The 14,773-nt window shown below is 43.1% G+C and overlaps 1 protein-coding gene across 1 annotated transcript in view; it reads right to left on the bottom strand.

Moving 5' to 3' along the window:
* The window catches only part of ZFYVE16 (zinc finger FYVE-type containing 16), a 54,105-nt gene that overhangs the window by 25,790 nt on the left and 13,542 nt on the right, over positions 1-14,773 (bottom strand). Inside the window, exons 2-3 of the mRNA XM_054177791.1 lie at positions 10,145-10,256; positions 7,005-9,175 (exon numbers count right to left, since the gene is read on the bottom strand). Coding sequence (XP_054033766.1) covers positions 7,005-9,175; positions 10,145-10,217 — 2,244 coding nt within the window. The 5' untranslated portion in view covers positions 10,218-10,256. The remainder of the gene's footprint in view (positions 1-7,004; positions 9,176-10,144; positions 10,257-14,773) is intronic.

The following is a 14,773-nucleotide window of genomic DNA, read 5'->3' as shown; positions in this document are numbered from 1 at the left end:
CTCCCTAGATCTGCTGGACACACTTTTCTTGATGCACCCCAGGATACCATTGGCTCTCTTGGCCACAAGGGCACATTGTTGTCCCATAGGGAACTTTCTGTCTGCTAGGACTCCAAGGTCTTTCTCTGTGGAGCTGCTTTCCAGCAGGGCAGCCCCTAACCTGTACTGGTGCCTGGTATTATTCCTCCCCAGATGCAGGACCCTGCACTTGTCCTTATTGAACTTCATGAGGTTTACCTGCACCCAGATCTCCATGCTGCATTTCTTGAGCTTTCTATGGGGATGTCATGGAAAACAGTATCAAAAGCCTTACTAAAGATATATGATATACGACATGATATATGATATATGATATGATATATGTCTGATTTTTTATTTTTGGAGGTGTTGAGGAGGAGACTTGATAGGGTGCTTGGTTGCATGGTTTAGTTGATTAGGTGGGTTGGATAATAGTTTGCATGCGATGATCTTGAAGGTCTCTTCCAACCTGGTCTGGTCTATTCTATTCTGGTCTATTCTGGTCTATTCTATTCTATTTTCCTGTGGCAGCTCAGGCATTGCTTTTCACTTACTTTTTGCTGGGCAGGTAGATAGCCTAGTAGCATGTGGCACTTGGTGTCAAAGAAATTGTGCCTCTTAGTCAGCTAGAGAAGGAAATGAAACTGCCTGGAGTTCTGTTCAGGTTAGGAGAAGGAAGGCTGACTTCATGAAAAGCAAAAGACTTCAAATGTCATTCTAGAAACAAAATCTGTCTTGGCCCTGCTAAGAAGTTTCTGGTCAGTACCATAGCTGTAGCTGAGCAGTTGAAATAGCCAAATGTAATCATCATTTAAACCAGCAAAAAAGAAACCCTAGATATTAATAATTTCATTTTTTCTTTCTTATATTTTACTTCCTATAACCAAGGGCAATTCTCCATGGTGGTTATAGCTTGGTATTCACTTGGAGACTGGGGAGGTGCAACTAAATCATTTAAATTCTTCCTTTTCACCTTTGTGTTTGAAGGTTTTAAACGTTGCTGATTAGATAGATTTATTAGAATAAATAAATAAAACAAACTCTTTTCATGGAAATCAAAAAGTGGGTAAATTTGCAAAGCCAGAATTTGAAATGATTTTATGTTGAAGGCATTACACCACATAAGAAAATAAAAATGAAACACAAAATAGAATGACTTCACAAATCAGCTGTTTTAAGCAGGCAAGCCTCATCTGTCATCAGCAGAGCTGGTTCTTTTGTGTAGTCATGTACTGGAATATTTTGGACCAGATTGAATTCCTGTCCTGTACTTTGCTTTTGATATCCTTGAAACTGAAAATAAGAATTCCTTTGGGGTTTTTTGAGTTCACTTTAGTTTGTCATCTGAGAATCTAAACTGAGTTAAGATGAGTAATCTACAAAAGAAGTGTGTTTAGGTGGGAAAAAAAAGTGGTAGTTGTCTCCTGCTGGTTTTTCTGCCTCAGTATCTCAAGATATTTTGTAAGCAGCAAACATGTATAGTTTGAAGACATTTTTAAAATTAAAAAATAGGGGTTCAATTGTAGTCAATCTGGGCTTAGCATGGATTTTTCATGTTTCATATTGCACTTCAATTGTACTTCTTTTTATGCTAATCCATCATTTTTTAGGCCTTTTGAATAACTTCAAAAAAGAGGCTGAGGGAGCTGGGGTTGCTTAGCCTGGAGAAGAGGAGGCTCAGGGCAGACCTTATTGCTCTCTACAACTACCTGAAGGGAGGTTGTAGCCAGGTGGGGGTTGGTCTCTTCTCCCAGGCAACCAGCCCCAGAACAAGAGGACACAGTCTCAAGCTGTGCCAGGGGAGGTTTAGGCTGGATGTTAGGAAGAAGTTCTTCACAGAATGAGTGATTAGCCATTGGAATGGGCTGGCCAGGGAGGTGATGGAGTCACCATCACTGGAGGTGTTTAGGAAGAGACTGGATGGGGCGTTTGGTGCCATGGTTTAGTTGATTACATGGTGTTGGATGATAGGTTGGACTTGATGATCTCAAAGGTCTTTTCCAACGTGGTGTGGGCTGGGCTGGTGTGGGCTGGGCTGGGCTGGGGTGGTCTGGTCTGCTCCACTCCAGTCCGCTCCACTCCAGTCTAGTCTAGTCTAGTCTAACATCCCTTGATCTTCCCTCATCTACCCATGGTCATGGTTTTGTAGAAGGCTATCAGATTAGTCAGACAGGATCTCCCCTTGGTAAATCCATGTTGGCTACTCCTGATGACCTTCTTGTCTTTCATGTGGTTAGACATGACCTCCGGGATGAGCTGCTCCATCTTCTTTCCAGGGATGGAGGGGAGGCTGACTGGTCTGTAGTTGCCTGGGTCCTCCTTCTTGCTTTTTCAGAAGACTGGAGTGACATTTGCTTTCTTCCAGTCATCAGGCACCTCTCCTGTTCTCCATGACTTTTCAAAGATGATGGAGGGAGGTTCAGCAAAAGTATCAGCCAGCTCTCAGCACTTGTGGATGCAACCCATCAGGGTCCATAGATTTGTCTGTCTTTAGTTGGTATAAGAGGTTTCTAACCTGGTTCTGACAGAGCAGCAGAATGTCCACATCTTTCCAGTTCTGCTCCCTTGCTTCTAGAGACTTAGGTTCCTGAGGGCTGGTCTTAGGAGTAAAGACTAAGGCAAAGAAATTTGCAGAGAACACCAAGCTGTGTGGTCTGGTTAACATGCTAGAGGGAAGGAATGACATCCAGAGGGGTTTGAATGGCTGGAGAGGTAGGCGTATGCCAACCCCATGAAGTTCAACAAGGCCCAAATACAGGGTCCTGTACCTGGGTTGGGGTAATCCCAAGCACAATTATAGGATGGGTGAGGAGTGAGTGGCTTGAAAACAGTCTTGAGGAGAACTTGGGCATGTCAGAGAATGAGAAATTTAACATGAGCTGTCAACATGCACTTGCAGCCAAGAAAGCCAACCATGTCCTGGGCTGCATCAAAAGAAGTGTGACCAGCAGGATGGGGAAAGTGATTCTCCCCCTCTAACTCTGCTCTCATGAGACCCGCACTGGGAGTACTGCATTCAGTTCTGGTGCCCCCATCACAAGAAGGGCATCCAACTTCTGGAACAGGTCCAGAGAGGAGCCACAAAGATGATTAGAGACTGGAGCATGTTCCCTATGGGGGCAGGCTACCAGCTGGGCCTGCTGCGCCTGCTCAGCCTGAAGAGAAGGCTCTGGGGAGACCTTGTATCAGCTTTCCAGTACCTGAAGAAGCCTAGGGGAAAAATTAAGGACTTTTTACAGGGGCTGGTAGTGGTAGGACATGGGGGAATGTATTTAAGTTGGATGAGGGTAGATTTAGAGTGGATACTAGAAAGAAATTCTTTACAGTAATGGTGATGAGACACTGGAGCAGGTTGCCCAGGGAAGTTGTGGATGCTGTTCCCTAGAGTGCTCAAGACCAAGCTGGACAGGACCTTGATCAACCTGGTCTAGTGGAAGGTGCCCCTGCAAGAGACACATAGCAGAGGGAGTTGGAACTGGATGATTTTTAAGGTCCCTTCCAACTTATGTGATTCTGTGTCTACAACCCAATGTTCCACACAGAACATCCATATCACACACCTAAGCTCTTGACAGTACTTTCTCAGAGTAGCACCCAGAATTTCTTGCTGTGAGGAGATCTAACCACACTCAATTAATCTAGATAAACAGCTAAAGCTGGATTTTTCTGTTTCCTTTTTCTTTTCTTTTTAAGATAGCTGTAAGCAGCTGGTATACAATTGCAGAGTGATTAGAAAACTCTAAAAAATATACTTGTTTGATTCTAAATCCTTCAGCCTAATGTAGATAATATATTTAATAGCCTAATATTCAAGCCTGTATCTTAACGTCTCATGAAGAAGTCTTCAAAGTATGTACCACATATATGTACACAGTATGTACACATCCAACAGCAGCCTTGAGAAGGACACCTGTGATATTATACTGAAATTCTTATATGGACTGATGGAAGGAATTCCAGGTTGAACCATCATCCTCAATCTCGCTCCTACTTTTGCTAATCCCATACCTGTTTTACACAGAAGAAATCTGATGGGAATAAGGACTGAACAAGAACTTCAGATTTTCTTTTCCACTTCCATTTTTATCTCTTAAAGTAACTGTTACAGTCTCCCACTAGAATTCAGATAATGGCTAGAGCACAGTCTCATACCAGCAAAAACAACCATTCCTTATCTACTGACCTTGCAGCACTGTGCCCTGCACTAAGTTTCTCACTAAAAAATCACTTTGTTACAAAATTCTAAGAAGCCCCTTCCATCTCACAACTATAAAAGCCAGATCTCACTGCTTCCCAAGCTACTTACTAATGCTGGCTCAGGAATTATGTTGGCTAATTAGGCTCCTCAACTCTGTCAGAAAAAAAGCTTAGTTACCTTCATGCAACCTCCATCAGCAAAGTATTTTAAAAGCTTGCTGAAGACTGCTTAGAAAGAACAGAACATGCTATTCTATTCCAACAGGAAATATAAACTTGTCTATTTTAAATCAGAGGTGGGGACTAGATTACATCTGCACAACCCCAATTCAAAGAATTATGTCTCTAGTAAAGCTGCTTTCTGCAAGGGTGTGATGGATGCCCTCAAACCCCCTCATAATCAAATCAGCATTACTGTGGTACAGGCTCCAAAGAAAGTAAAGGCCTGAGCCATATGTGGGACAAGAACTCCTCCATTCAACCCACAAAGGAGCAGGATGAACAGGGACAGTTGTGGTTACAAGAAACCTCATGCATACCTTTCCTGCTGTGTGCAATTTGACTATGAGCTGACCACCTTATTGCATAAATTTACAGCAGCCTAAGTGAGCCTTCTCTGAGCTCTCCTTGCTAGGCAGTGAGGTTGTGCAGTGGTGATCTCTAGCAACATGATTTTACCCATGACAGACTGGAGGACAAGCCCATCATTAATCCTCCTTAGACGGCAAGTGGACTGTACACCAGTCAACTCTCCTCTTGAGCAGGGATGTCTCAGTGTTAGGAGACATTAGTGGGTTAGCTTAAATAACTAAGTTTTAAATAGAGCAAATCATGTCCAGTTATAACACTGTATGATTCAGTGTGTTGTTTGCTGAGCTTCACTTGCTTAGCAGCTACCAGCTGCAAATTTTCACTTAGGTATACCAAAACAGGGCCTCCAGAGACTGTGTGAATCAGAAGATAAGGAGGCTTCAAGGCCACAGCTCTCAAATGTCAGGTGCAACTAGACAAGATAACAGCCTGGCTAGAGCCACAAGTCAGGAGATGCCAGAACAGCATTTTTTGCAATAAACAACAAGACAACCTCAGATCAAAATAGTATCATTGGACCAAAGTGTCACACATGGGTGTTATTGCCCATGGCATTTTTCATTCAGTTAGCTCCTTCTTCCTTTCCTAAGACCCCTTGCCAAAGGCGACCCTGTTGCTGCACCACTTCATTAAAAACAAAACATAAAATATCTTCATCAGTGCTACAGACAGCAGGATCAAGTGCACCCTCAGTAAGTTTACTGATGACACCAAGCTGAGTGGTGTGGTCAGTACCCAGACAAGAGGTGAAAACAAACTAAGGGGCAGGTAATGTAACAGAGGAAGGGAGATGATGATGAGACTGCTCAGCAAAGAAATAATTTCTGGTTGAGGTAGAAAGAGGAAACATATCACAAGTGTTCCAGATGGGTGAGAAAGCAGGGATCACTAAGCTCACACTTCTCTCCAGCACAGAAGACAGAATTCACAAATGTTGCTATTTTCACTGTTAAGAAATACCTTTTGGATCACATGAAAATCATACAGTTGTCTTCCTCTGTTTGTCCACAGAGGACAAATGTAAAAACTTCTTTACAGAAAATGTGGTCAGGCACTGGAATGGGCTGCCCAGGGAGGTCACCACCCCTAGAGGCATTAAAGCAATGTGTGGATGTGGCAGATCAGGTCACCGTTTAAAATGAAACTCATTCTCAAGAACTGTGTTTTAAAATGCTGCAAAACTTCAGACAGGATATTCTGCCAAGTGAGTAAGTTCAATGACTTCGAGGTTTTCACAATGAGTTTCTAATTATCCTGGCAGCCAAATTCAAACCTACATTTTAGTTCACACCTACTGCAGCTGGAGTAAATGCATACAACGCTTTCGATACACTGTGCTAGAAGAAGCATCCTGGGGGGAAAAGAAAAAACAACCAACCAAGTATCTCCAGATGTCTCTCAATACCAGGGATGCAAAAAGTTACCAAGTTCTGACATTACTTTTTGCAATACCTCCTCATCCATAAAACTTACAGAGGAACACTAAAAAGTAAGTTCATTAGTATTGATATTATTTCCACTTATGTACTAATACAAGTGTAAGGGCACACAAGGGAATTCTGATTTAAGAATAAGCTTTGGCATTGCCTCACTGCAGAAGACCACAGGGTGCAAAAAATTCTACAGATTACTTGCTCAGTAGGTGAGTAACATTCACCTCACAAGAGCAGCTGTTTTTATTTTTACCCTGGGATGACTCCCCTGGAAAATCAGACATCTAAACACAGAGGAGGACAGATTTATGCTATAAATCCTTTGCACAGGTACTGCTGTTCAGATTGCACTCCTTCCTGATTCAGGGACAGTGTTTTACAGATAGTATTACTTACCTGACTTGACATCACCATCACTTCATTTTTTTAAAGCTTAAGTATTTAACTGGAATGCTGAGTGAAAAATTGATTCAATGCAACTATGAAGTAGTTCACTATCTCATCTTCTATGATCACATTAGCCTAACCAGTAATGTAAGACAAAATAAGACTACTCTCTGTACTTCCCTTTAATGATTTACATAAAGGTTATACTTTTTAAATTAGTATCAGTCTTTTGAACAAGTTTTTATGAATGATTTTTTTTTTAATGTTTTGAGCCTAGAAAATTCTGTCAGTACTTTTTTCCCCCTTCTGTATTTTGGTTATTTCAAGATCAGACTTGGTTTGCTTCTTGTTAACACAGCACCCCCTCCAATAACTTACCTTTCCACATGCACGGCAGTGGTGTCGTCTTTTCGTAAATGTAAACTTGACTTGGCAGTTCATGCAGTTGGGTGCTTCTGAATCAGGAACCCATAATGGTTGTTTCCATGAGAGAGTTGCAGGTATTTTAGGTGATGCTGCATTTTTAGATGGTTGATTTTCTCCAGCTTCAGAGCTGCTTTCTCTAGAAAACACAGGGTCAGAATTTTTACCAACCTTCACACTGGTGCCTGAGATGGGAACTTCTGGGGTAACAGAACTGGCTTCCTGGTTTTCTCTCTCAAGTACATCTGCTCTGTTCAATTGTCTCTGAACAACAGTTCCTGGGGAAAGGCCAAGCAACTGCTTTGGTCTTGCTCCTTCACTATGAACATTAGAAACTAGTGCTTCACTACCACTCTCAGTCATGTCCTGAATGTGAGACACAGTCTCTTCTGTTGCAGAGTCTGATTCATTGGCAGTAAGAGATACTTTAAGATTACTATTAACACTTGTTATCTTGTCCAGCTTTGCTTGCATATGCTCCTCAGTGACCTCTGTGAAATCCAGGTTGTTCACATTTGTTAGATTCCCTTCATCTGCATCAGCTTCCACTAAGATACTATCATTATCTGAAGATTTCAACACATTGGGCTGAAGACTTTGTCCATACAAGAAAGCATCGAGCTCAGCATCACTTATTAGAGTATCACTTTTAATAACATTCTCCTCGACAGTGAAGTCAGCCATAACAGGGCTCATACTTCCATTGCAGTCAGAGTCTATATGAACACAGTATGGCTCAGCTTCATATTCCAGAAGACCAGAAGCAAAATCTTTGATTTGCTGAGAATCACTGTCATCAATGACATTCTCTGTGTCATACTTCTCTCCATCTATACTTTTTTCCACAACATTTTCATCAACTTTTGCTGTACATGCTTCCTGTTCATGGAAGTCGGTGTTTTCACAGGATTCCCTGATAGAGAGATCAGTGCTAGGCTTTACAGTATGAACAGTTAAAATATTACTAATAACCTCTGCCATTTCTTTTTGAGGTAAAGGATTAATTTTTTCTTCTGTTGCAACTAATGAACCACATAGAGACACAGGAAGTGGAAGACATGAGAGTGAGGTCTGGACATCCTCTACTGAACTTGAAACAGTGTTTAGTATTTCATGGCTATGAAGTTCCTTATTACCTACATTCTCTTCTGTGATTTTCTCTTCCAGTTCTACTTTAGCTCCTGTTTGACATGAGGAGCCTGGTAAAGTACAACTTCCCGGTAATGCTGTATGGCTTTTGTGTAACTGAGACCTCTTTGTCAGATCTGAAGGAATGGATTCAACATCGCTCTCCTCTTTTGAGTCTACCTCTCCTATGGCACTTCTTCCATCTATCTCTTTGCTTACAGGAGAGTGTGCACTTTCATCTTGTGGTTCACAGGGCAATTTTTCACATGCTTTCTCATCTTTGGGACTACACACATCCAAATTCTGTGACGCTACAGGGACACATGGAGTATTAAGATGAGCAGTTTGTTCATGCTGATCAGATTCTCCACTGCACTTCAACTCTGTCCTATGTTGGCCATCACACAGACCTGTGATCTCTGTTGTAGTGTAACTGTCCAATTCTAAAGCTGAATGATTAATCTCCTCTGTTTTAAGATGTCCTGAATCTTCTAGCATCAAGCCTCCATCACTGTGCTCTGTACTTGATACACTGCTACATCCAGCTGATGACACACAAGTAGGAACAGGTATGGGAGATGTGCCAAAGCAAATCAAACCTTCCCTGTACTGGAAGTCATCTGGCTGCAACTTTTGAGCATCTTCATGAGCAGCCACTGAATGGACCAAGTTACCTGTGTCATTAACAAGATCACACACAGGTATACTAAACCTCCCTAGATTTGATGCTTGAAGTTCACTTAAGGAACCACTGTCCACAGTAGACAAAAGATCAGGCCCAGCAATGCCCTTCTCAGTTTGTTGTGAGTAATTCAGAAGCTCTTCACTTGTTCCAGTGTGGCTAGCCAGAGAGATTTCTTCTGATGAAGTACAACTGTCAGCATCCTCTTGCCATTTTGGTGTTGGGTATACACATTGCAAGCAATCCAGAACCGAAGAAAGTGAATGGTGTTTTGAGTCATACGGATTTTGAGGTGTTCTGTAGCAATCACATTCATCTATTTTAAACAAAAAAGACATCAAAAGCAAAGGTTAGAAAGTTCCTCTCTTTCCACTCCCTCTCAATTCCACCTATTCATCAATACAAGCTTTTATTTAGCCCTCCAGAGGAGGACAACAAAGCTGGTGAGGGGTTTGGAGCACAAGCCCTATATAGAGAGGCTGAGGGAGCTAGAGTTGCTTAGCCTGGAGGAGACTCAGGGGAGACCTTATTGCTCTCTACAACTACCTGAAGGGAGGTTGTAGCCAGGTGGGGGTTGGTCTCTTCTCCCAGGCAACCAGCACCAGAACAAGAGGACACAGTCTCAGGCTGCACCAGGGAAGGTTTAGGCTGGAGGTTAGGAAGAAATTCTACACAGAGAGGGTGATTGCCCATTGGAATGGGCTGCCCAGGGAGGTGGTGGAGTCACCATCACTGGAGGTGTTTAGGAGGAGACTTGATGGGGTGCTTGGTGCCATGGTTTACTGTGGGGAACTGTGTCCCTCGGACTGGATGATAAAAGATGAGAAACTGCTAGGAGAGATGAGGAAAGAACCACCTGTGGTAGCTTAACAAGTAACTCTAATAAGATAGGAGCCAGCTGTACTATCCTAATAAGTATTGCCAGCCAGTAAGAAGTGGGGGTTAACCAATCCCCTGGAGCCACACCAAGAGGAGAGCTACGAATGCAAGCTCCATGAAGGCAGTCATCAGTCTTGTGGGCTTGCTGCCACGGGCAGGAGCTCTTGACCTGGGCGCTCCCTACCCCCCTGCTTGAATTCCATCGCCGTCGCTGTGGGTGCTGCGCTGAACCCCACAGCGACAGTTTAGTTGATTAGGTGGTGTTGGATGATAGGTTGGACAAGATGATCTTGAAGGTCTCTTCCAACCTGGTCTATTCTATTCTACATGTTATTTCCAAACTTCATGGTAACAGTCATTTGACCTAAGCTGTTTTGCTGGACAAGAAGTAAGTGTAGGAACTAACCTGTTGCACTCCGTTCAAATTCATCAAGCAATTTATCCAAGTCACAGACTGCAGCTTTAAAGTAACTGTCCATCCTTGTTACAGTTCCAGTGAAGTTTTAGCCTTCTTAAACCTAAAAAAGTAAACCAGATTGTAAGCAGCAAAATACTGTGAATAAAACAAAGTCAAACCATTATTCTATGAAGTATTTTTTGATTTTTTCAGTAACTCTTTATTCTCCCTTCATATAAAGCAAGTAGAAACAGGGATGCAGACTGCTACCCTCTATGTACTCTGAAGACTCTACAGTACACTCAGAACACTATGCACACTATACTCAAAATTTCACCTTAAACCATGATCTTGAAGCTGCCTTATTAAAACCAAATGCATCTGAAACCACATACTATGGCACTGTAAAGTCACAAAGATCAAAGCCAGAAGGGATACTTTGATATTCTGCTCTGCCCCCCTGCACATTTTACACCATGCAGCTCACAGGCAAAAAATGAATACACACCATAAATACCTCTGTGACACAAGTCAGCTGTTTAAATAATTGATGCCTGCGTAATCCCAAATACTTCACAGAATCCAAAATGGTGGGGATTGGAAGGAGATCACCTAGCCCATCCCCCAGCTACAGCAGAATCACCTACTGTAAATCACCCAGGAACACACACACAGACAGGTTTTGAATGCCTCCAGAGATGGAGACTCCAGAACCTACAAAAGTGGTGCACAACCTTGCAGAGCATACCATCTGTCCCTTTGTCCACATCATTGATGAGTATGTTGAACAGAACTGGACCCAGTACTGATCCCTGGGGACCACCACTAACCACAGGCTTCCAACTAACCTCTGCCCCACTGACCACAACCCTCTGACCTTTGTGCTTCAGCTAGTTCCCAATCCTTCTCACTGTTCAACCACCCAATTCACCTTTCTGTAATTTGGGTGAGTACGCTGTTTGACTTAGTGTTGAAAATCTCATTGAAGTCAAGGTACATCACATCCACTGCCCTCCCATCATCTATTCATTGTGTTAGGCCTTTGTAAAAGGCTATCAAGCATAGAATCATAGAATGGTCTGGGTTGGAAGGGACCTCTAAAGTGTCACTGTATGGATATGGTGATGGCCAAAGTGATGAAGATAAAATGCAAGCAGAGTATAGAGAAAGACAGAAGACCCCGTTTATTCCAGCAAGCAACACATATTTGTATCTATCTTGTTAGTGTGGCTGCATGTGATTGCTTAACAGACTCTTCTCAAGATTATTATGGGTTAGTGATAATGTTGCTATAGTTATTTGTTAAGCAAGTCTAGGTGGCCTCCTATTTTTCTTGTGGTTTCTCATCCTCCAACATGCAGTCCAGGGAGTTTCCAACATCTCATGGGAACACAGTGATGTTTTCAATACTGAACTCTTCAACAGAGCTCTTCAGGAAGTCCACAGATTCATCACAGTCCCCCCACACTAACGGTCATCTAGTCCAAAACATAAACAGGGGCATCCTCAACTAGATCAGGCTGCCCAGAGCCTGTCAAGTCTCACTTTTGAGTATCTCCAGGGCTAGTGCCCCAATCACCTCCCCAGACAACCTGTTCCAGTGTTCCACTGCCCTCAAGGTAATGAACTTCTGAACATCCAACCTAAATCTACTCTTCTCTAGTTTCAAAACATTGGCCCTGATTCTATCACTGCAGGCCTTCGTAAACAGACTCTTTCCACCCTTATTGTAGCCCCTCTTCAGGTACTGGAAGGCTGCTATTAGGTCTCACTGGAGCCTCCTCTTCTCCAGGCTGAACCACCTCAGCTCCTTCAGCCTGTCCTCATAGCAGAAGCGTTCCAACCCTCTGATCATTTTTGTGTCCCTCCTCTGGACCCGCTCCATGGCTTCCCCCCGGTGAATCCATGCTGACTACTCCTGATCACCCCATCCTTCCTTGAAATGCTTTGAGATGGCACCAAAACCAAATGGCTCCAACACCTTTCCAGGGACAGAGCCTATAGTTACCTGAGTCATCTTTCCTCCCCTTTTTGGGCTGGAGTGACACTGGCTATCCTTCAGTCCTTAGGCATCTCTCCTGTTCTCCAGGACTTTTCAAAGATGATGGAGAGTGGCCTAGCAATGAAAATAATTTCATGCTTTAAACTGCAGTACAAAGCACAAAAAGTGTTTTTCTATCAGCAGAAGTGTCAGCAAGAAAAAAGCCTTCTTTAGGAGTTCAAACTTGACAACCAGTACAACACTGAGCACATGAACATGACCCCTCAATGGATTCTTAGTTCACAAGCAGTCCAACCAATCAACTTCACTGTCACCTACAACCAAATGTTTCAAGTAAGACTAAACAGAGGCTAAAGGGTAAAACATACCAGAAGTATAAAGCAGGTAACCAGCCAAGGCAGTGAAGTATGGCAGTGGCAGTGAAGTATGGCAGTTGTCTTAACACAGAGCTGCAATGCATTTCCCCAAGATGACCAGTGAGCTGCCTTTAAATTATTCTCTCTAGCTTTCCTCCAAGGATAGGAAAAAAAATCAAATATGCAGCATGGTTGTCAGACCTGATCCCAACAAGTTCATGTCTCAAACACTGTGTGAAGCAGAATTGCAGTTAAGACAAGTATGTGCTCTGTGGGTAAGACAGGGAACAAAATATGACAGCTGAGTAGGATACAGAATGCATCAGAAGATGCGTGGTCTTGTCCCCTTGCAAAGTTTGTGTGTGTTCTGCTAAGAAAGTGAAGTTTGCCACATAATGTTCAAAGGGTCTCTGTGACCCCTGACTCAGTTGCTGGAAACAGTTAATGCTGGCCATCACACATGCACACTGGCAGGCACCTTCCAGTGCTTCCCATGTAAACTGAGGCATACCCTTCTTCAAGCAATATCCCACTTAGCAAGGGAATACGATGACTTGAACACAATGGCAGGTGTGCACTCACCACCAAAGACCCTGAATGGATCAGGTGAGATGTTACAGGAGCCCTGGATAGTGATCTGGATTTTTACCTTTTCTCTCTCTACTCCCTTTATCCCTCTTTTTTACACATACATACATATATATACACACACACATATATATATGCTCAAGCACACATATAACTTTAGTTGGGCAGTTAACAATAACATCTTTTTTTTACATGGTCCTATGGGGTAAGACTCCTTAATCTGACCCAAGTCAATGATAAGTCACTCCATTCTCCCTCCCTGGCTAGGACATGACAATGGGAATTTAGCTTATCACCTCTATTCTAATTAAAACTCAAACCCCATTAAGTCATTAACTTTTTCTGAGACTCAAACAAATGTATATTTTTAAATCTCTTTTTAAAGACTTACCAACTTATCAGAAAATTAGTCATAAATCACATTCCCTACTGCAAGACATCCTGTTTCATTTATGTAATGAAGACTTCCAGCCAATCAAGTGTAAGACCTTTTGGTCACTCAGAAGCGCTTTCTAACTACACAACTTTTTCATGTCAGAACACCCACACAGTGTGTAATTACTTATAACATGTAATCACAACATTATTTATTTAAGTAAACTGAAGGGATTCATGTCCATTTAGTCTAATGTCTGGAAACTATACCACTAGACCCACAAAAGTCTATTTTTCCTTTTACTGTTATCCATTTACTCAGCCTCTACATCGGCTGCCTTTGCAAAGTACATTCCATGTACTTTGACAATGCAGTATAGTCTCTTCTGAGATGCTGAAAGCTTAGAGACCAAAGAGAGAAATCTTTCCCATTATCACAGTATCACAGTATCACTAAGGTTGGAAGAGACCTCGAGGATCATCAAGTCCAACCTGTCTCCACAGACCTCATGACTAGACCATGGCACCAAGTATCACAGTATCACAGTATAACTAAGGTTGGAAGAGACCCCAAGGATCATCAAGTCCAACCTGTCCCAACAGACCTCACAACTAGACCATGGCACCAAGTGCCACGTCCAATCTCCCCTTGAACACCTCCAGGGACGGTGACTCCACCACCTCCCTGGGCAGCACATTCCAATGACGAATGACTCACTCGGTGAAGAACTTTCTCCTCACCTCGAGTCTAAACCTCCCTTGGGGTAGCTCAAGACTGTGTCCCCTTGTTCTGGTGCTGGTTGCCTGGGAAAAGAGACCAACCCCTTCCTGGCCACAACCATCTTTCAGGTAGTTGTAGAGGGCAATGAGGTCACCCCTGAGCCTCCTCTTCTCCAGGCTAAACAATCCCAGCTCCCTCAGCCTCTCCTCCTAGGGCTTGTGCTCAAGGCCTCTCACCAGCCTTCTTGCCACACTGCAGCTACACATCTTGCATTACTCTGCTGAGGTTTAAGGTTTCCTTTCACTGAGTAGTTCAGATCAGGTGCTTTCACTTACTACCACATTGATGTGCTTATGACAAGGATACTGGCACAAGAGGACGACAGGGCCAGCCCAGCTGAAGTGCTGCTATGCAAATGCACGCAGCTTGGGCAACAAACAGGATGAATTAAGGGCCACTGTGTTGCTGGGATGCCACAACATAGTGGCTGTTACTGAAATTTGGTGGGGTGATTCCCATGACTGGAATGTAGGGATAGATGGGTATAAGCTCTTTAGGCAGGGAAGGAGAGGAGGAGGTGTTGCCCTCTATGTCCA

The sequence above is a fragment of the Dryobates pubescens genome, chromosome Z, assembly GCF_014839835.1.
Source record: "Dryobates pubescens isolate bDryPub1 chromosome Z, bDryPub1.pri, whole genome shotgun sequence".
NCBI lineage: Eukaryota > Metazoa > Chordata > Aves > Piciformes > Picidae > Dryobates > Dryobates pubescens.
The sequence above is the reverse complement of the archived record's forward strand: the minus strand, read 5'-3'. Positions and strand labels throughout refer to the sequence as shown.